The sequence below is a fragment of the Sardina pilchardus genome, chromosome 16 (genome assembly GCF_963854185.1).
Source record: "Sardina pilchardus chromosome 16, fSarPil1.1, whole genome shotgun sequence".
Classification (NCBI taxonomy): Eukaryota; Metazoa; Chordata; class Actinopteri; order Clupeiformes; family Clupeidae; genus Sardina; species Sardina pilchardus.
The window spans coordinates 27222919-27244583 of record NC_085009.1 but is presented as its reverse complement, the minus strand read 5'-3'; the positions used below and the strand labels follow the sequence as shown (position 1 = coordinate 27244583).

Sequence of the window (21665 nt, the reverse complement as noted above, 5' to 3'; positions counted from 1 at the left end):
CACGGTTTCTTGCCAGCGCTGGTTGACCCGCCTCCTTTAAGTGCCTCGGTTTGCTACTGGTAGATGTCAGAAAGCGGATTGCCGAGTTTAAACCAATAACAACACTCTTTCCGCTGCCTTGAACACGCCTCTACCCGGAGCCGTTGGAGCTGCTCAAAGTTGATTGGTTCTCGACCAAAGGGGGCAGTTCCGCAGATTTCGGGAACTCAGAAATCCTTCTCAATGAGCAGTTGACCAGACCAGCAGCAAAAGCCTGAAGGCGTTGCGTCACTGGGAGGGCATGCCAGGCTACCAGATTATAGCCCAAGGGCTAATTTCCATCTGTAGTCCAAATGTAGGCAGGTTACAGTAGGTGTTAAAATATCCAACCATACATGCTAGGTCAAATTGTAGATCCTATTCTTCAGTGGTTCCGTGTTGGTGGAATGAGTTGCCCAGTGCTCTCCGTTCCAGCAACAGTTTTGGATCTTTTAAGAGGGGTCTTAAGGCATATTTGTTTAATATGCACTTAGTCTTTTGAGCGTTTGTTATGTGTTATGGTTTGTATAATAGTATTGTTTTGTTATAATTTGTCCATTGATAGAATTTGACATTTATTTTGCTATTGTCCTTAAATTTAGCCATACCATGCTATAGTTATTGTTATTATATAATTAATTGAGTGACTTATTAGATTGCTATTCTCATTTAATTGTTTTATTTCTCATTAGGTTAGTGCTTAACATGATTGTTTTTTTTTTTATAATATTGCTATTCTCCCTGTAGATTTGGTGTGTTCAAGAAGGTTCCTGACTCGTGCAGTAGTTTCAAAAAATCAAAAAAGGTTTATTCCAACAACAAAAAAGGTTCCAATGTATATCACATCTTAATACCAAAAACCAAATTATTGTATATTTTAAATCTTAAATTAAACACTTTAGGTTATCCTAATAGCCTATGCTACGGTCAGAAAAGGTGTTGCTCCTATCTTCACACCATGCTTTGACCTGTCTCCTTCACCTCCATTCTATGCTCTCAATTGACATTAACCCACTTTTCAATGCTACTGCCCCCATAGGCCTGAAGTAGGAATGGCGCCTATATACCGGCCCCTAATTGTCTTGTGACTAACAAACAATTATCCTTAACAAAGTACTTTACACAATAGCTAAACATTTAACAGTACTAAATTCTATACATAAGACAGTTGAAACAACAACACTTCGTCATTTTTTTTTTACATCTTTTACATTGTCTCTTTTTCATTAAGTCCACTGATTGACTGGAAAAGTATGGAGTCAGAGGTTCAAGCACATGACTCCGTCGGAGATCAGTCTTTACCACTGTCTCATAGCTGACATGAAGACATCTACACCTCAGCTTCAAGTAATAAACAAAGCTTGGTAATAGGCCTTAGAAGGACATTTGTACTGGTTTTCACTTGAGCCTGACGAACTCTACCCTTCCTGTCTTCGATGGCCTCAATGACACGCCCCATTATCCAGGAGCTTCTGGGAGCTGAGTCGTCGATCACAAGCACAATGTCACCAACTGCAACATTACGCCTTGGTTGCAGCCATTTTTGTCGTTGCTGCAAGTCGGGCAAATATTCCTTGATCCAACGTTTCCAAAATAACTCTGCCATATACTGGACCTGGCGCCACCTACGCCTGGAGTAGATATCCTTCTGATCAAAAACACCGGGTGGTATTAAAGGCTTGGTCTTCAGTAAGAGCAGATGATTCGGAGTTAAGGGCTCCAAATCTGTTGGGTCATCTGACACTCTTGTGAGAGGGCGGCTATTAATGATTGCCTCAATCTCACACATAAGTGTTTGCAGGCCCTCTTCATCCAGGGTCTGCTGCTTCACAACTGAGTTGAGGATCTTTCGCACTGATCTTATTTGGCGTTCCCACACCCCACCATGATGTGACGCTGTTGGGGGATTAAATATCCACTTGATGTTCCTTTTCACCATGTCAGCTTCAATTTTCTCCTTATCCAATTCCTGTATTGCCTGACGTAGCTCCCGCTCCGCACCAACAAAGTTTGTGCCATTGTCGGACCTAATCAAACTGACTTGACCCCTTCTAGCAACAAACCTCCGTATGGCATGAATACAGGAGTCCGTATCCAGCGAGCTTGCAACCTCAATATGGACTGCTCTCACTGCCAGGCAAGTAAACAGTACCCCATACCTCTTTATGGTTGTACGTCCTTTCTTGATGTCAAACGGACCAAAATAGTCAACACCGACATTCGTAAATGGCGGCTCATCAGGTAAGATCCTCTCCTTGGGAAGGTCAGCCATAATTTGGCCACTCGCAGAACCATGGAGGCGTCTACAAGTGACGCACTGAGACAGTATCTTCCTGATGACTGCATGGGGCTTAGGCATCCAGAATTTCTGTCTCAGCGTCGACAGGATGTGATTGCGACCGCTATGACCCACCTTCTCATGGATTTCTCTTAGTATAAGCAGCGCAATGTGCATACTTCTTGACAAAACCGCAGGGTTCTTCGACTCTTCTGGCATGTTGGCCCTGTTCAATCTGCCACCCACTCTTATAATGTCATCCTGCAGGACAGGTGACAACCTGTAGAGGGGGCTGCTCTTTGACACCATTTTGCCTTGTTCCAACAGAGCGATTTCATTGGAGAATACCTTTCTCTGGCTGATGCGTATGATCTCCCACTCAGCCTCCACAACTTCACCCAAGGAAGGAGGACTGATGTGCAGAGAAGCTTTGAGCTCGGCCATCTTTCTTTCCAATTCTCTCTCATTCTTTCCATGATCAGAACTTGTTTCTTTTAAAAATGACTCAAACTCTTTTCGCTTTTGGCAAAGGAGCTTGAGTGTCTTCTTCAGCTTGACCATCCAAGCAACAGTACGCTTCAGACGATACCAGTTTGAGTAATGATTGATGAACTTGAAGACTGTGTCTTCTGCGCTCTCACTAACCACTGTGAATAACACTGTTTCCTTGACTTCTAGGTCCTTCACCAGAGGCTCACTGATACTGTCTGGCAAGTCAGGCCATGCCTCCTCAGGCCTCAGCAGAAATTCCGGCCCCGATAACCATGTGCAGGTCTTCAGGAACGCCTCCACTGTGCAACCTCGAGACGCATGGTCTGCCGGGTTGTTGGATGAATTAACGTATCTCCACTGGCTAACTCTTGACTGTTCTCTGATTGCAGTAATCCTGTTTGCCACAAATGTACGATACCTTGCTGACTCGTTTCGGATATACCTCAGGACTGTAGTGCTATCAGACCAGAACACTGATTCCTCAAGTTCAATATCCAGCTCTGACTGCATCATCTTGTCCAACTTTGCAGCTACCGTAGCAGCAGTGAGTTCGAGTCTTGGTATTGTCACTGTCTTTAGAGGCGCAACCCTTGCCTTTCCCATCATGAAAGCGCAATGTGCCTGATGCCTCTCATTCCTCAAGACCAGGTAGGTACAAGTACCATAACCTTTCTCGCTAGCATCAGCGAAATGATGGAGTCTGGCTGATATAGCTCCAAAGTCATGTGCCTTGACACAACGCTTCACTTCCAAGTCTGACAACTGATGAATGCTTGCCATCCAATGTTCCCACTGCATCACTAAGGACTCTGGCATATCATCATCCCACCCATGCTTCCTCATACACAATTCCTGCAGTATACCTTTCACTGGGAGGATTATGGGGGACAGGATCCCAAGTGGGTCGTAGACAGAGCTAACCATGGACAGCAACCCTCGCCTTGTCAGCACTTTCCTTTGAATGGTGACTCTGAACTTCAGTACGTCTGATTCAACGCACCATTGCACTCCTAAAGCTCTTTCAAGAGGGAGCTGGTCTTTGTCCAGGTCCAAGTCTTTGGCCCCTGTGGCCCTTTCATCTTCAGGCACTGACGCAAGCACTGTGCGACTATTCGAGATCCACTTTGTCACTTTAAATCCACCAAGTGCACACAGAGCTCTTACTTCCTGTATGAGAGCAACTGCTTTATCCTCAGTTTCAACTGATTTTAAGCAGTCATCCACATAAAAGTTTTGCATCACTGTTTGAGATGCCTCTGGACTGAACTGCTCTTGATGGTTCTCAGCACATTGGCGAAGTGCATAGTTGGCGCAACTTGGGGATGAGGTTGCCCCAAACAAGTGAACAACCATCCTATATTCTTCCAACTCTTGTGTGTGGTTTCCCTGTGGCCACCACAGGAATCTCAAAAGGTTGGCATCTCTGGCTGGAACCCGTACTTGATGAAACATGCCTTCGATATCAGACATGAAGGCAATTGGCTCCTGCCTAAACCGTAACAAGACACCAATTAAGGAGTTGGTTAAGTCCGGTCCTTGAAGAAGCTGGGAATTCAGAGAAAGTCCCTGGAACTTGGCTGCACAATCAAAGACTACTCTGATTTTATGCTTGGTGGGATGGTATACCCCATGGTGAGGGATATACCAGGTCCTGTCTTCTTCTTCTCTGTTGTGACCCTCGTCTTTGGGAATTTTCTCAGAGTAACCCCTTTCCAGCATCTCATTCATGAACTTGACATAGTCCTGAAAGAACTCCTTACTCCTGATGAATTTCCTCCGCAGATTCTCTGCCCTCTGCACAGCTATCATGCGATTGTTCGGGAATTTCACATCCACAGCCTTCAGAGGTAGTCCAATACTATAGTGTCCATCAACCAATTGAACTGACTTGGATACAGAATCCATGAATCGTCTGTCTTCTACAGACATTTCCACTTTCTCTGCCTGCTGAGCCTCAGGAAAGTCAAGCTTCATCTGCCTCAGGATGATGTCATCCAGGCATGCCACAGAAATCCTGTGCGCTGCTACCTGTGTCCAATCAGGTTCCTTCTTAGCAACGCTTTCCTTCTGCAATGGGCCATTGACAACCCACCCAAGGGCGGTTTTAATAGCATAAGGTCCATTACCTTCACTATTAATAACCTTCCATGGTTCCAATGCCTTGGGTACGTTGGTTCCAATCAATAACCCTATGCCCGCTTTGATCTCTCGGACACGGATTTCTCTCAGGTAAGGCCATTTATCCACATCTTTTTGTCGTAGAATGTTTTCCTTCTTTACAGGGATTTCCTTTTGTGAAAACACCTGGGGAAGTGCCATATAGGAGTCTCCTTCTAGGCCACTTATCTCCAGTCCTGTGACCACCTGTGTGCTAACAGGCCTTTCCTGTCCCATCGTGCGAAGTAAGATGTGGGTCTTTCTTCCGGTCACTTTTAGTTCACGCATTAGGTCATTAGAACAGAAACAAGCAGTACTGCCTGAATCTAAAAACGCATAGGTCTGCACCACATGATTTCCTTTCAGGGACTTGACTTTCACCGGAACCACAGCTAGGGCGCATTCACCATCCCCGACCCCAGTGCAACCACATACCTCTGCATCCATTGCTGGCGGATTGTCCTCAGTCATTGGCTTGCTTGGCTCTGTTTGTTCTGCAGGCTTGCTGGCCATGTGCAGAAGAGTGGGATGTTTCAATGAGCACTTCTGACACACTAGTTTCTTCTTGCAGGTTTTGCTCAAATGCCCTGGTGACAGGCAGCCAAAGCATAAGCCTTTGGACTTGAAAAATTCAAGCCTCTCTTTGTGAGGTTTCTGTTCAATGGCTTTACACGACTCCATCTTGTGTTCTTTCTGGCAAAACAAACACTTCTCACATGAGGTATTCAACGTCCCTTTAGGTGTGCTTTTAGCCTCATTAGTCACTGGCACAGCACTTGTTGCAAAGGTGCTTTTCTTTCCTTTGGCCTTTTGCTGATTGCTAGCTTTATCCATGCCTTTGTCCTTTGGAACCACAAGCTCCTGAATGTTTCCAAATAATGGATCAGATGCTATCCTTGCCTGTCTGTCCACAAAGTGTACCAAATCTTTAAACCTGGCTCTTCTGCCAGTCTTATCCTGGATCTCGCATGCGATGCTCCTCCACCTTTCTCTCAACCTGAAAGGCAGCTTTATGATGACTGCACGCATGTTGGTTGGGCTGTCCATCTCCTCCCTAAACTCTATTCCTTCAACTGTATTCAGACAGCTGATGAGAAAAACGGCAAAGGAACTTAAAGACTCTTTATCTTCTGATTTCAAAGTTGGCCATTTCAAAGCCTTATCAACATAGGCCATGGCAATGGTGTATTCATTTCCATAACGCTGGTACAAAAGTCTTTTAGCCTCACGGTAACCAACATCAGGAGGCAAGTGCTGACAACTGCGGACAAGCTCTTTCGCTTGACCACTTGTGTACTGCTCTAGGAAATATAAGCAGTCTTTACTACTAGAAGTCCTGTCCTCGATACCATGCTCAAAGGCTTTAGTGAAAAATCTGAACTCCGTTGGCTCTCCGCTAAACACAGGAATTTCTAATGATGGTAAAGAAGACAACCTCTGCTGCTTCACAAGCAGCTCAGTGATATCATTCTGCTGCTGCATAACACTAAGCAAGTCTTTATTGTCCATGGCACCACGTTGTCTTCCAGCAGTCTGGCCACTGACAGCATGTGCGCGTGGAGGTGGCAAAACGTTTCTATGCACACTCTGCCTACTAGGCTTACTTGCAGAGAAAAATGTTCTTTGCTGAGCAGGCTCCTGTGTGATCAGCTGAACAGGAATATCCACCTTAACTTCATCAACAGCTGCCTCAGCATAACGGTTTCTTGCATCATTCACAATTCTCCGTTCTTCTCCCTGTTCTTGCTCTTCAGACTCACGCAAACTGAGCACTTGAAGCTTAGCATCAGCTGCAGCAATAGCCGTCTTTATTTCAAGTTCCTCCTTCTTTGATTTAAGATGTGCCACTTCTCTGTCAATATCATGTTTCTGTTTCAAAGCACTGGCCTGTGCTATCAAAGCTGCTCTCTCAGCCTCATACTTTAACCTTACAGATGAGGTTGTTGAGGACACTACAGAAGCTGCCCTACTGTGAGAAGCATTTGCAGACCTGTGTGCTGATCTAACCATTGATGCGCTGTCTGCAGGGTGTAATTCAGCATCACACTGTCTTGCCTCTTCGGCTTGTTCAGCAGTACTTCGCAGCCAACCTTCAACTTCCATCACAAAATCCTTCAGCATCCTGGATTTATCCTCATACCATGTTATCTGATCTTTAATCATATCCTGCTCACCCATGTACTCTTTTGCGGCATCATTCAACTTACAGAAGTCCATGTACAGTTCAGTGAACTCTGTAGATAATTTCTGAGACACTATGCCTGCATTTTCTCCATCATCCATTAAAGAATCAATCTCTGACGTCTTTTGTTTAAGAAGTCCAAACTTAGCTTTCCTAGCTGCAAGCAACGCATCAAGCCTTTGCTCAATGACTTTAGTAGTTGGCTTTGGTGTCCTCTTAGGGCGAACATCAACATCACCATTTTCCTCCATTTTGATTCCTTTCCTTTCTTCTGTAACACGCAGGCGATTCCGCTAATGTGTTACACTTCTGTACTCTCTGTATTGCTAACTCAAAATCTTCAAAATGCAGCAAAACTAGCAGTAGCAATAGCTGCTAAGCTAAGCACGTAGCAGCAGGAGTACTAGCTGAGTCATCATTCTCATAATGGCTAATTAGCAGCACCAGTAGCATTCTTACTTGCTCTTTTGACATCCACAAACATCCGTCAAATACTTGCAGGTAGATGGCTGAAACCCAATCTTCAGGACATCCACAGTCTTGTTCATTGTCCATGCAGAGCTCTTTTCTGACTAATGTAGATTTGGTGTGTTCAAGAAGGTTCCTGACTCGTGCAGTAGTTTCAAAAAATCAAAAAAGGTTTATTCCAACAACAAAAAAGGTTCCAATGTATATCACATCTTAATACCAAAAACCAAATTATTGTATATTTTAAATCTTAAATTAAACACTTTAGGTTATCCTAATAGCCTATGCTACGGTCAGAAAAGGTGTTGCTCCTATCTTCACACCATGCTTTGACCTGTCTCCTTCACCTCCATTCTATGCTCTCAATTGACATTAACCCACTTTTCAATGCTACTGCCCCCATAGGCCTGAAGTAGGAATGGCGCCTATACTCCCTATTTTGTAATTGTTCACTGTTAATTTAATTTGTATTGTTATTTATTTGTATGTTGCTTCGGACAAAGGCGTCTGCTAAATAACCATAACTATAACCATAACCAAAAGAATAAGAAACAAGACTGACACACATAAGCAGAGTTAGTAAAATACTATACTAAAAAAAAAAAAAAAGTAAAATACTTTACTAAACAACCAAGACAATACAAGAGATAGGGGGGAAATGAAAATAAAAAGAAGAAAGCCACGTCTTAAAGAGGAATAATGCAGGATTGGCGATTTCATCTCTGGTTTCGGTTTCGTTTTTCGTTTTCGCTCGTTTTATGCTTGCATATTTCTCTGCAGAGCTTCCCCGACAGCTTTAGCGTGTATATTTATACATATATAGGCTATATATAAATATATAAATTGCAAGCGTGGTTCTTCTTGTTCCTTTCGCGTCTCTGACTTCCAGATGTAAACAGCGGACGATCGTTTATCAGAAAGTTGCAAGGTTGTAATAGCGGATAGTGACACTAGGGGCGGGAGGAAATGTGACTGTTTTCGATAAAACTGGTCAGTCAAGCAAAACAACGATTTCTAAGCGATTTTATGACTATGAAAAAGTTGCATAGGGTCTCTTTAACATGATACTTAAAAGTGGCTAAAGAGGGAGATTCCCTTATAGATAGGGGAATTGTGTTCCACAATGCACTACCTTTAATAGATAGTGAATTGTGGCAAAAATATGTTTTCCTAAAGGGAATCTCAACATCCCTGTTGACCACTGCTTGTGTGAACCGAGTCTGACGGTATTTAATAAATTCTTGAAGGGGGGGTGGTGCCAGGCCATGTAGAACTTTATACATAAGGCAACTATATGATAATTTACTAAAGTTATCAAACCTCAATAGATTGTATTTCTCTAAGATGTTACAGTGATGGTAAGTTTAAGGTTTTTTATATAGAGTTTTAAGTGCCTTTTTATACAAAAGCTCCTCTGGCTTAAGGGTGTTAGAGCCCGACATAGACCAGGTGGTGACACAATAACCTAAATGAGAAAATATCATTGCATGTAAGACAGGGGTGGAAATTAAAATGTGAAAATGTGACAATACAGTATATCAGCCAATAGCAGATTGCTGGAGAAATTAACCAACCACTCAATGTTAAAATATGACTTTGTGTCTGAAATCTTCCAGCCACTCTCACATTTTACCAGCATTTGGCTGGTGGCTGGTGCTAATTTCCATCCCTGATGTAAGAACATCAAGTCAGCGGCAACTGTCATAGACCCTCTAATTTGCTTGAAATTATAGAGATTGAACCTGATTTTTTTAGATATCATTTTTATGTGTTTTTTAAAAGAAAGATTGGAGTCTATGATGACACCTAAGTATTTAAAATCTGACACTACATCTGTCTCTTCTGTACCCAAAAATTAGCCTGACTCTCGCCAGACCCTTGTAGTTCCGCCATGCTCCACCAGAGGCGTTTCGCTGAGCTCCACACAAGGGTCTGGACGCGAGGGCAATCCAAACCCCTGCCAGTGATCAAAAAATGAGCAACCAATCAGGAGCGCCGAAGCGAGTGTTTGATTCAAATAACAATGGCGGCACGCAGCGAGGAGTCTTGTGCTGACATTGATTCTGCTATTTCAACCGTTTTGTCGAATCTATCGAGTATTCATTCTTTAAAAGATTAACAGAGAATAGTTTTGAAGACATTTATTGGTGGCAAGGATGTTTTTACTCTTCTTCCGACCGGGTTTGGCAAGAGCTTGAAGAAGCCTAGCGCGTCATTCAAGATAAAACCCAAAAATACCCCTGACTGCAAGAGCATTGAGGAGGGTTGCTTGGTCAAATATAGACAAACAGTTTTTTTTATATTCAGTATTAGACAAGATTTGTTTAGCCATGTTTGTATATGTGTGAGAGCTGTGGAGTAGAGTTCTCAACGGGTCAGGTCGGCCCAAAAAACCTGACGGGACCCGAGGGTTCGGGCCAGGTTCGGGTAAAAAAATATAAGCAGATGACTCGGGTCGGGTCGGTCCTCGGGCTTAATTTTCCGCTCAGTGAAAAAAAAAAAAAAAACATTATTAATCATCGCTGTTGTTTACCGCGAATCATCATGAATTTCCCCTTATGGATCAATTAAGTATCTATCTGCACCGTAAAGAAAGTCTGGCTGCTACATGAAATGTTCATGCAATCATGGAGTGGGGACAGACGTGACGCTGTGTTAGGAGATGGAAGGACAGAGCTTGCAGCAACTCTGCATGTGTTCTGTTCTGTTGCACCGCACCAACATTTATTAGTTCCTGGGCAAGTTCTAAGAAGCCGTCTCCTTGAACAAAATAAAATGGCAGTAGATTGTTGCTGGGCAATAGGCTACGTCTTCGTGAATAGCTAACAACTCATTGCCATCGTGAAGCGTGTATGAAGCGGTTATTGAAACATCATGCTCTGAGGATGATTCTGCCTTTTTTATAGCAAGAACAGTAAGTTTCCCCATTTATATCATGTTTCTATTGTGGAAAATATCGTTTCACTAGGTTTTTACGTGGGTTAGGCTACTTAGGTTGGCCACTGCACATAATTGTGCCCTTAACGACCGTCCGTCTCCATAGGATAACATGGGGAAACTCGACCGCCGGCATTGGGCCGCGGGCCGGGTTCGGGTAGATAATTCATATTTATGTGTCGGGTTACATCGGGCTCGGGCTTTGAAAGCCACGGGCCGGGTCGGGTCGGGTTGTAATTTTCAGGCCCGTTGAGAACTCTACTGTGGAGAGCACGCATGCCGCTTCCTCTGGGGTTTTAGCTTTAGTGAGGATGACTGCGTCATCAGCATAAAGCTGGACGTCAACGTTCAGACAGTGTTCAGGTAAGTCGTTAATGTAAAGAGAAAATAAAATGGGCCCCAGTATGGACCCCTGAGGGACCCCTACTGGACACCCCATAAAAGTGGACTTGGAGCCATCTACCACAGTACAATGTTCTCTGTATGATAGATATGATTGAAACCAACTAATAGATTGAGCAGAGAAATTAAAAAGAGACAATTTTGACAGTAATACCTTGTGATTCACAGTGTCAAAAGCTTGTTTTAAGTCCAAGAAGACAGCACCAACACAACCATTCTTGTCTAGCTGAAATTTTGTTTTTTCCATGAACATGGTCAAGGCAGTCTCTGTAGAATGATGTGGACGAAAACCAAACTGCATAGGATGCAAAGGTGTTTGGCTATTACAGAGGAATTCAATTAATTGCCCAGTAACCCACTTTTCAATAATTTGTGAGGTAACAGGTAAAATGCTGATTGGTCTGTAATTATTCATGTGGGTTTTGTCTCCAGCTTTAAAGACAGGAGTAATTGTGGCCATTTTCCAGGCTCTAGGAACGGTGGAATTTCTTATAGATAAATTAACCAAATGCTTGAGTGGGGGCGCTAAAACCTCCTTGTGTGACTTTAAGAAGCTAGTATTGAGCCCATAGATATCCTTGGCTTTTGAGTTATTCAAGGCAGTTATGATCTTAATGACTTCTTGTTCTGTAATTTCTTGGATATGAAATTTAGGTTGGTCACTGTCAGTTTGAACTGCCACCTGGTCAGAGGCCTCTGAGGATGTGAACTGCTTCACCAGATCTTCTATGGAATTCATAAAAAAAGAGTTAAGCTCTTGTGAGAGGACAGCGGGATCGCACACTAGTTCATTACCAATGTTCCATGCCTCTGGTTTCCTGTTTAGGGTATTGTCCTGTTAGTTTATTAATGTTCTGCAATATGTTTTTACTGTTACCTCTGGCATTATCAATGATCTGAATGAAAAAAATTGCTTTGGCCTTGCGTAATTCAGATGTAACTTTATTTCTAGCCCTTGTAAAGTTAAGTCTGTCTATATTAAATCCAGATTTAGGAGATTTTGTAAGTAACTGATCCCTGTGTTTTATAAGTTTTAGACATGTAGGGTTCAGCCAAGGGAGGGCTGGACTTCCTCCCATAGCGCCCCCTCCTAGAGAATGAAATAATGACCTCATTAACTTTTGAGAGAAATAAATCGCTGCCAACATCAGCGTCTTTACATTCCGTTAAGTCACTCCAGTCAGTATCTTCCAAAGCTGTGTTCACGTTTTCTAGTTGGTTATTGGAAATGGTCATATTAATAGCACGTTACGTCGAAGAGTAATATAAATTATCTGAACGTTTGGCCTTTCTGGAAAAGAGAATTGCATTATGATCTGAAAGACCTGTCAACAGATTATGGGTGTTTGTGATCCTTTCCGGTTTATTAGTGAAAACTAAGTAAATTCTAGAGTGAGCACGATGTGTGATTCTGGTGGGTTGCTGTATAAGTTGGGTGAGGTTAAAATAATCCGTAATAAGTTTGAGTTTTTTTCTTTCTTTTTTGTTATCCCAATTTACGTTAAAGTCGCCAAAACTGATAATTTCTCGTTTATGATTGCATGCTACAAGGAGTGCGTTAAATTGGTAAAATAAATCCTGACTAGCAGTATAGGTTTGCGATAGATGCAGATAACTGTGAGGGACATCTCCTTCGATAGGTAAATGTTTACACCAATGCATTCAAGTGTGATGTTACTAGGCAATTCAATCTCACTGCATTTCAAGTTGTTCTTTACATACATAAGAACTCCCCCTCCCCTGCCCTTCCCCCTGTCTTTCCTGAAGGTTTTATATTCTGGTAGTGACACCGCACTACCAGAAATCACTGAGAGCAATTCAGTATTTGGTCTTGTGATACTCACTGTAGTTCCTCAAGTTTACAGTTGGGATCCTCCAGAAGAGAAGAAAGATGCTTCACGCCTGAGTCTCCTGCTTTATTCCCACTCAGCCGCAGCTCTCTCATGTGTGAGGGGTTTGATCTCAGTGCTGATGCAAGAACTCTGAAGCCTTCTTCTCTAATACTGCAGTTATTCAGGCTGTAGAGAGAAGGAGAAATACTTCATATTCATTTCCATAACAATGAAATGGTACTCTAATTATCTGTTAAATAAGGTTGTGTGGACAAATGCTATGTGCACATGGATGCATGTGGATGAGACTTGACAGTAACACGTGAATGACTGTTGAGTGGTTTGTGTGCATGTGTGTGTGTGTGTGTGTGTGTGTGTGCCTGTATGACAATCACATTTGACTGTGCAAAAAAATATCTATATAAATATGTGTGTCAAATTGTGTGTACAAATAATGTGTGTACAGAGCAGTGTCTGTGGTAAAAAGAGCAGGGGAAATGTTTTTACTCCTGACTTCACCAGTCTCCTTCAGAGAACAGAGGCCACATCCACAACCATAAGTTCTCTTTCAGTCGAGTTCACTCCAATGGGAACACATCTACCACAGTGCCTCATTGGTGACTGTGGACAAGTATTAACCGACTATATAGCACAATCTAACATACAGTACACTGCACATGCAAGCTATAGCTACATACACTGACAGTGCTCACATCTGACTGTAGCAAACACACACACACACACACACACACACACACACACACACACACACACACACACACACACACAGTTCAAGAGCAGCAGCTCAGTAGCTGGGGACTCATTTTGATGGAGCACAGCAGAGAGAGCACTGCCACAGGCTTCCAGTACTCACAAGTGAGACAGTTCCGAATGCCCAAACACAGTGGTGAATGCAGGCCTGTACATAACACAAAGAGAGCACTGACGAGTGTTTAGATCCAGCCGTGGCAGATTTGCATAGTCAGCTCAGAGGAGACGTGCAGCTGAAGGTGAAGAGCTTAGTCATGTCACCTATTTCCAATGGATCAGATCAGAGTCTAGTAGCAGCAAATCTGTGGCTTGAAATGAACAGTGGGACTCCCAGATGTAGGGAAGGAGCACTCACCTAATGCGCTGTACACTAGATATCACCTCCACTAGCCAGTGGGAGAGGTGCTGTACACTAGATATATCACCTCCTCTAGCCAGTGGGAGAGGTGCTGTACACTAGATATCACCTCCTCTAGCCAGTGGGAGAGTATTTGCTTTGATAGGGCATGGACCACTGCCTGGGCCCCATAGCGGATGAACAATGAGGCTACTCAGCCTTTTGTAGGGGGTGCACTCGTTCAGTGTAGGCACACAGTGCTCTCACCAAGGAGTTTGTGTAGTCAGAGCTCCTCTGGCTAAGAGGCAGCTACTCCAAAGGGCTGAGGTCAGCAACTTAGGTAGAAGGGGTCAGGATGTCAAGGCCAGTGAAAAGTGCAGTTTAGAGGGAGAGTGTTTGAGCTCAATCATGTCTAGAGGCTCAAAGGGGCACCAGCAGGGGCTGTTAGCAGCACTGTGAAGCCCCACGGGGGCATTAATGCTGTTGAAGGGGGCACCAGCAGGGGCTGTTAGCAGCACTGTGAAGCCCCACGGGGGCATTAATGCTGTTGAAGGGGGCCTGAGGGGCAGAGCATCCTTTAGGACACAGAACACAAGGGGATGTGGGGAATGACCCGGTCAGATTCATATGGACCCAAGTGTGGTATGGGCACTGCAGCCAGCTTTTTAACAATAGAAGCGCCATGCCGTTTTGACCCACTTATACCTAGAAGCGCCGCGCCCCGGTCATTTGACCGCTTTGACGACCTACTAGAAGCGCTGTGCTGGTGTGAACTACTTAAAGCGCGGCGAGGCGGTCAAAAGACCGCTGAGTCCTTAGACTGGGAGGCTGTTACTTACACATAATGGTAGCTAGATGGCGCTTCGTGCACGAATCAAATCGTTTGGTCATAAATTTGTCAGACCGTGTTGTTGATAGTCTGTGGTTGTTTCATTATGACATACAGCACGTTTGAGTTATCTGTTCATTTATTTGTGTTGATTTGTGTTGTTTGAGGTAAAAACTCTGGAAGAGTTCTTGAACAAACCTTGAGCAAACTTGACTTTCAACTTTTTCATAGTATTTCATTTTTTATATTTCGTTTTTACATTTTGTATGCTACTTAGAAATGTTGGCTATTTTACAACGGAGGAATACGCGTTCTGTGATTAGGAGCCTGACCCGACGGGAGGGGAAGGATGAAAAATGACGACCCAACACCGGTGTTGTTGGATCTCGAGATCCGTAACCCGCAGTTCGGGTTTGGGCAGATAATCTAAGCTCTAAAATGAATGGGTGGCTAGTTCTAATTCACTCCCCAAATTCACTTCTATTCATTTAATAGGTAGCCTATAGGCTATGTTCGCGCCGCCGAAAATGACGGACCTGGAACAAAGAGCCTAACCTAGTCTGGTTTCAATTACACAGTAGCCAGGATTTCATGCCGCATTTTACAGGCTACCGCGGCTACTTTCTAAAATAATGTTCATTCATTTAGGGAGATGCATCTTGTAGGGTCTAGCTACCTCGGAGGGAGGGAGATACAGAGAGCAGAAATGCTGAGCAAGCATAGGCGCGAGAAGTAGGCTAATTAAAAATGATGAGTGAAAAAGATATTCTCCGTTTTGCGAATGTGTAGGCAATGTTTCGATGTCTGCTGAAAAAAAGCTATAGGCCTATTGTTTTTACAATTTAAGCTAAATTCTATGTGAATTCGTGATTCAGAATTGTTACACACATTATCATCATGGGGAGGCAGAGCTGTAGCCCACTGGTTAGAGCTTCAGTCCCTACGCCCAAGAGTTGCTGGTTCGATCCCCGACCTGTGTATGGCAGAAGTTCTTTTGAGCAAGGCATCAATGAAGTATATTCTATTCTATTATTTTCTATTCACACAACTACACGCAAGCTGGCGAATTCGAACATTCTAAAACGTGCATATGCGATGAAACATGATTGCGCATTCTTCCACGAGTTGCATGTAAACAACAAACAGCCAGCCTACAGCCTATGCAGGAGGAGGCAGAGAGAGGGGTGGGGGTGGGGAGGCAGTTGTCAATGCAGCAGTGATGTCTGTAGCCTAAGATCATGTCCACACGTAGCAAAACGAACCCCCCCCCCCACCCCCCCCTCCATGAACTGGTTAGACGTGTATGGGGGAGGGGGAATGATCGGTTTCAAATAGGCTATGTTTGCAATGGATAGTGTGTTATGTATAGACCCCGAAGCCATTTGCTTTGAGAATAACGGCTGGCTGATGAAGTTAGTGGCTGGCTAGCTGGCTCAGCCAAAAGCTATATGCTGCTGCAGCCGCCAAAGTTTTCATGGCTGAATGATAATGGCTTTAGTTGCCACTTCATGTCTACAGAACATGCAACTGAGTCCTGTGTAGCCTATCGTAGCAACGAGCACAATACTGATGTGGTGTATCCAGTGGGAATCGTTTATAGGCTATAGTTTATTTTTCGCGTGTCTCTATGATATAATTAATTTTAGATGCAAAAAGTCTAACTGGCTTAGCCAAAGTTTGTCAGATGGCGGCTAAATTTGGCTTAGAAAATTATTGGCTGGCGAAATTATTTTTCGTTAATGGTAATCAGTATTGTGATTCATCCGTTTCTTTCAGATAGTTATTAAAAACCATGAACAAAAAAATAATTGTTCGTCAACGTTGAAAAATAGTCAATGAATTCAGTCAATATGAGATACAACATTTCGCTCGTGCTGAGTTGCGAACCCAGGTCTCCTGCGTAGCAGTCAAGGAAGTTAACGCTGCGCAACTACACATTACATACACTGCCGATTTGGAAATAGCATAGCTCTTTGACGCGATGTAACTCAGTCAGTCCAGCATGTAAGAAAATGCATACATTAGTCTGAGCTTTAAAAGATAGCCTACAAATAGGCTATGACGAATTTCAGCTGAAAATGTAGGCCTGCGCCTAATAGAACAACGTCGCAATGTCGCAAACTCGCATTTTACCAATGTAAATCGCCTCCATGGACTATGCCATGTAAATGAAAATAGTTATTAAAATAAATCACATATATAATACATATCGAACATATATAAACTATATGTTTTATGGTAAAATATTATTCTCATGCCTGACTGACAGGAAACCTTTGCAACATCTGCTGTGAGAAAAGAGAATAGCAGCCTGGACAAACATGGCCGAACGCGAGACAACATAGTGTTGTCACATAAGTGAGCGCAAAATAGCTCTAAACTAGCTTGTACCGGTGTGCTTTCGATCATGTAAAAATTCTGGGTGACAAAACACGCGTATTTAGGAAAAGGCGTGAATGTAGGGTCCTGGTCGAGTGAAAATATATATATTTTTTTTTTGTAATCGCTGCGGTCAAAAGACCGCAGCCCGGCAGTTCTAGGTATCTAGGTCAAACCCACACTGCGCTTCTAGTAATACGAGTCAGCGGTCAAATGACCGGCGCTTGGTGCTTCTAGTGTTAAAAAATCACTGTCAAATTTACTGACAGCAACTCAGTATTTGGTCTGGTGAAACTCATTCCAGAATAGGCAGAGCTAAAAAAAAATTAAAAAAAGTTTAAAGCGATGTCAATTGATTTCATGTGAATGAGCAAAAAGGTGTGTTTTTGTGTGAGAAAAGGAGTAAAACAAATCACTGACAGCAGTTCAGTATCTGGTCTTAATACTCACAGTAGTTCCCGAAGTTCACAGTTGGGATCCTCCAGAAGAGAAGAAAGATGCTTCACTCCTGAGTCTCCTGCTTTATCCCAACTCAGCCTCAGCACTCTCATGTGTGAGGGGTTTGATCTCAGTGCTGATGCAAGAGCTCTGAAGCCTTCCTCTCCAATACTGCTGCTCTGCAGGCTGTGGAGAGAAGTAGGAGAAACACTTCATCTTCATTTCCTTTTGGACAATCAAATATCCCTGTTACATTTCAAATGTTCTGTTAAGGTTTGTGTACAAATACAGTGTGCACAGGGATGTGATTAGAGATTTAACACCAGACTGAATAGTAGGGTCATTTCACTTCAATTTAACGGATTTTAGAGAAACTTTCTGCTTAACTATCTCAGATTTGCTTCAAACTTTTACCATCTAAAAAGAGTAACCATTTAAACAAACTTAGCCAAAATATTAATTTGATATACTGTACCTAATACATCCACAGAAAAAAATTGTTTGAACACGGTACCCCCCTTCTGATTTGGCCACATTTGCATGTTTATCTATATCTGCTGCAAAGTTCAGATGTCATTATCTCAATACGTGTTCATGCTTAAGACTTCACATTTTCTGTGAATAATAATTGCTACCTAAAGATTCCACTTATACAGTACATTTGTACGCCATATGTGTTGATACTGACTGTGATATTGACTGTGTTGTATCTTGTGAAATCAGAAGAAACGTTGCAGATTTTTTTCAAACCCCCACATTGGATGCCCCATTACATCATTTATAAACAAAATGTTTGGCAAATGGTTACAGTATGTCTCTCTACAGGTGTGTTTAAAGTGTTTTTGAAAAGGTAATTAAGAGGTGTCTATATTGCACACAAAACAGAAAAATAATCAATTTGGATGATATTTCATCATCTCCCCATTACAGAGGTATGACAAGCTATACTAATGAAATAAAATCACCTCCACTAGCCAGTGGGAGAGGTGCTGTACACTATATCACCTCCACTAACCAGTGGGAGAGGTGCTGTACACTATATCACCTCCACTAGCCAGTGGGAGAGGTGCTGTACACTAGATATCACCTCCACTAGCCAGTGGGAGAGGTGCAGTACACTATATCACCTCCACTAACCAGTGGGAGAGGTGCTGTACACTAGATATCACCTCCTCTAGCCAGTGGGAGAGGTGCTGTACACTAGATATCACCTCCTCTAGCCAGTGGGAGAGGTGCTGTACACTAGATATCACCTCCACTAGCCAGTGGGAGAGTCGTTGCTTTGATAGTGCATGCCCACTGCCTGGTCCCCATAGCAGATGAACAACTACTTGGTCTTGTGTAGTGGGTGCATTTTGTTCAGTGTAGGCACACAGTGCTCTCGTAAAAGAGTTTGTGTAGTCAGAGCTCCTCTGGCTGGATGGTTGAAAGGCAGTTACTCCAAAGGGCTGTCAGCACCTTAGGCTGGTAGAAGGGGTCAGGATGTAAACAAACAAGCACTCCACACTGGCCCTATGTCATCGCCAGTGAAAGTGCAGTTTTGAGGGACAGAATTTGAGCTCAATTGTGTCTAGGGGCTGGAAGGGGGCTCCAGCAAGGAATTTTAGCACCACTGTGAATGTGGGCAATGATCCGGGTCAGACTTGAATGGACCTAAGTGTGGTGTGAACACTGCAGCCAATTTGCTTGAGTGGTCTAGTGAATCCCACTCAAGATTAGGCAGAGAGATAAGAAAGGATTAAAGTAATGTTAATCAATTTCATTTGAATGAGCAACAAGCGTGTTTTTGTGTGAGAAAACTAAGGAATACAACAAATTACTGACAGCAATTCAGTATCTGGTCTTGTGATACTCACTCTAGTTTCTCCAGTTTACAGTTGGGATCCTCCAGAACAGAAGAAAGATGCTTCACTCCTGAGTCTCCTGCTTTATTCCCCTCCAGCCACAGCTCTCTCATGTGTGAGGGGTTTGATCTCAGTGCTGATGCAAGAGCTATGAAGCCTTCCTCTCCAATACTGCAGTTCCGCAAGCTGTAGAGAGAAGTAGGAAAAATACCTCATCTTAACTGGACAGTCAAATATTACTGTAAAATGCACAATAATCAGTTGAATATGATATGGTTGTGGGCACACAGGTATGTGTCTGTGTGGTAAACAAGTGTTTGTGTGTGTGTGTGTGTGTGTGTGTGTGTGTGTGTGTGTGTGTGTGTGTGTGTGTGTGTGTGTGTGTGAGTGTGAATGGGAGAGAGAGAAAAAGAGAGAGAAGAAAAGGCATTGAATCAGAAGTATTTAATGCTAATTGATTAATGTGAATGAGTAAAACGTGTGTTTTTGTGTGAGAAAAAAAAGAGAAAAACAATTCACTATCGAATTCACTGACAGCAACTCAGTATTTGGTCTTGTGACTTGTGATACTCACTCTAGTTTCTCCAGTTTACAGTTGGGATCCTCCAGAACAGAAGAAAGATGCTTCACTCCTGAGTCTCCTGCTTTATTCCCACTCAGCCGCAGCTCTCTCATGTGTGAGGGGTTTGATCTCAGTGCTGATGCAAGAGCTCTGAAGCCTTCCTCTCCAATACTGCAGTTCTTCAAGCTGTAGAGAGAAGTAGGAGAAATACCTCATCTTAATTGGACAGTCAAATATTACTGTCAAATGCACAATAATCAGTTGAATAAGGTTGTGGGTACACAGGGATGTGTCTGTGTGTGTGGTAAAAAAAGTGTGTGTGTGTGTGTGTGTGAATGAGAGAGAGAGAGAGAGAGAAGAAAAGTTAGTGAATCAGAAATATTTAATGCTAATGGATTAATGTGAATGAGTAAAACGTGTTTTTGTGTGAGAAAAAAAGAGTAAAGAAAATCACTGTCAAATTCACTCAAAGTAATTCAGTATTTGGTCTTGGAATACTCACTTTAGATATCCCAGTTTACAGTTGGGATCCTCCAGAAGAGAAGAAAGATGCTTCACTCCAGAGTCTCCTGTTTTATTTCCATTCAGCCACAGCGCTCTCATGTGTGAGGGGTTTGATCTCAGCGCTGATGCAAGAGTTCTGAAGCCTTCCTCTCCAACACTGCAGTTCTGCAAGCTGTAGAGAGAAGTAGGAGAAATACTTTGTCTTCATTCCCATAACAATCAAATAGTACTCTAATAATTATCCCTAATAATTATCAATAACCCTGTGAATGAGTATTGAGTGTGGTGTAGTGTGTGTGTGTGTGTGTGCGTAAGAAAGAGATAATAAGAGACATAAGAAAGAGATACCGTATCAAGTCAAATCAAATCAAAAACTGTATAAACATATAAAAGGAAAACCAAAATAAAATTTGACAAAAATCTACATGTCAATAATTTGTGTTCAACAAAAGTGTGTGTGTGTATATGTGTGGTAAAGACCTCAAGGTAGAGAGATGAGTAGTTTTAACATTGACCCATTTTATTTGTTTCTACTTGTTTTACCTATTAACTCATTGAATGCCGCATTGTTTTTGGAAGCTATGTCCCAGAGTGCCGGCAAGCTAGATCGTTTTTGACTATTTTTGTAGAGCCACAGCGTATTCTATGTTATAGTTATGGACATATACTATGGCTCATTTGAAAGGTAAGACTCTGAGCTCTCAGTGGGTGAAAACCGTTTATCTCTACGTGTCTCCATTCCTGAGAAATCTCAAGCTAAACAGTGGCTAGTTTTCATCAAAATCCCCATTGTTCCTCTAGAAACGGAGATATAAGCCACTTAAGACAGACGTACATTTCTGGATTGTAGGATTTCATGAGTTTTTAATCGTCATCTACTTCAGTTGTCTTCATGATAGACTTCCAAAAATCACACATAAGGTGAGTTTGAGTGTCTAGTTTCGTAATTTAAAAAAAAGTGAAAAACGCAATATTGCGTTGTTGGCACTGTACGCATGGGAGCTAAAAACGCAATATTACGTTGTTGGCACTCAATGAGTTAAGGAGCATGTGCAATGTGCATGTGCAATAAATGTTGCCATTTGATGCATTGTACCAGTGTGTGTGTGTGTGTGTGTGTGTGTGTGTGTGTGTGTGTGTGTGTATGTGTGTGTGTGTGTGTGTGTGTGTGTGTGTGTGTGTGTGTGTGTGTGTGTGTGTGTGTGTGTGTATGTGTGTGTGTGTGTGTGTGTGTG

The 21665-nt window shown here is 42.8% G+C and overlaps 1 protein-coding gene across 2 annotated transcripts in view; it reads right to left on the bottom strand.

Moving 5' to 3' along the window:
• The window catches only part of LOC134059781 (NACHT, LRR and PYD domains-containing protein 12-like), a 37124-nt gene that overhangs the window by 3167 nt on the left and 12292 nt on the right, over nucleotides 1–21665 (bottom strand). The window contains exons 8-13 of one of the 2 annotated variants that reach the window (XR_009935071.1): nucleotides 20429–20602; nucleotides 19939–20112; nucleotides 19377–19550; nucleotides 17533–17706; nucleotides 12779–12952; nucleotides 7587–7731 (exon numbers count right to left, since the gene is read on the bottom strand). Coding sequence is in view for 1 of the 2 variants with exons in the window: in XM_062516285.1 (XP_062372269.1) it covers nucleotides 12779–12952; nucleotides 17533–17706; nucleotides 19377–19550; nucleotides 19939–20112; nucleotides 20429–20602 (870 nt within the window). In the remaining variant the exon portion in view is untranslated. The remainder of the gene's footprint in view (nucleotides 1–7586; nucleotides 7732–12778; nucleotides 12953–17532; nucleotides 17707–19376; nucleotides 19551–19938; nucleotides 20113–20428; nucleotides 20603–21665) is intronic. The other variant, XM_062516285.1, reaches the window with a different exon arrangement.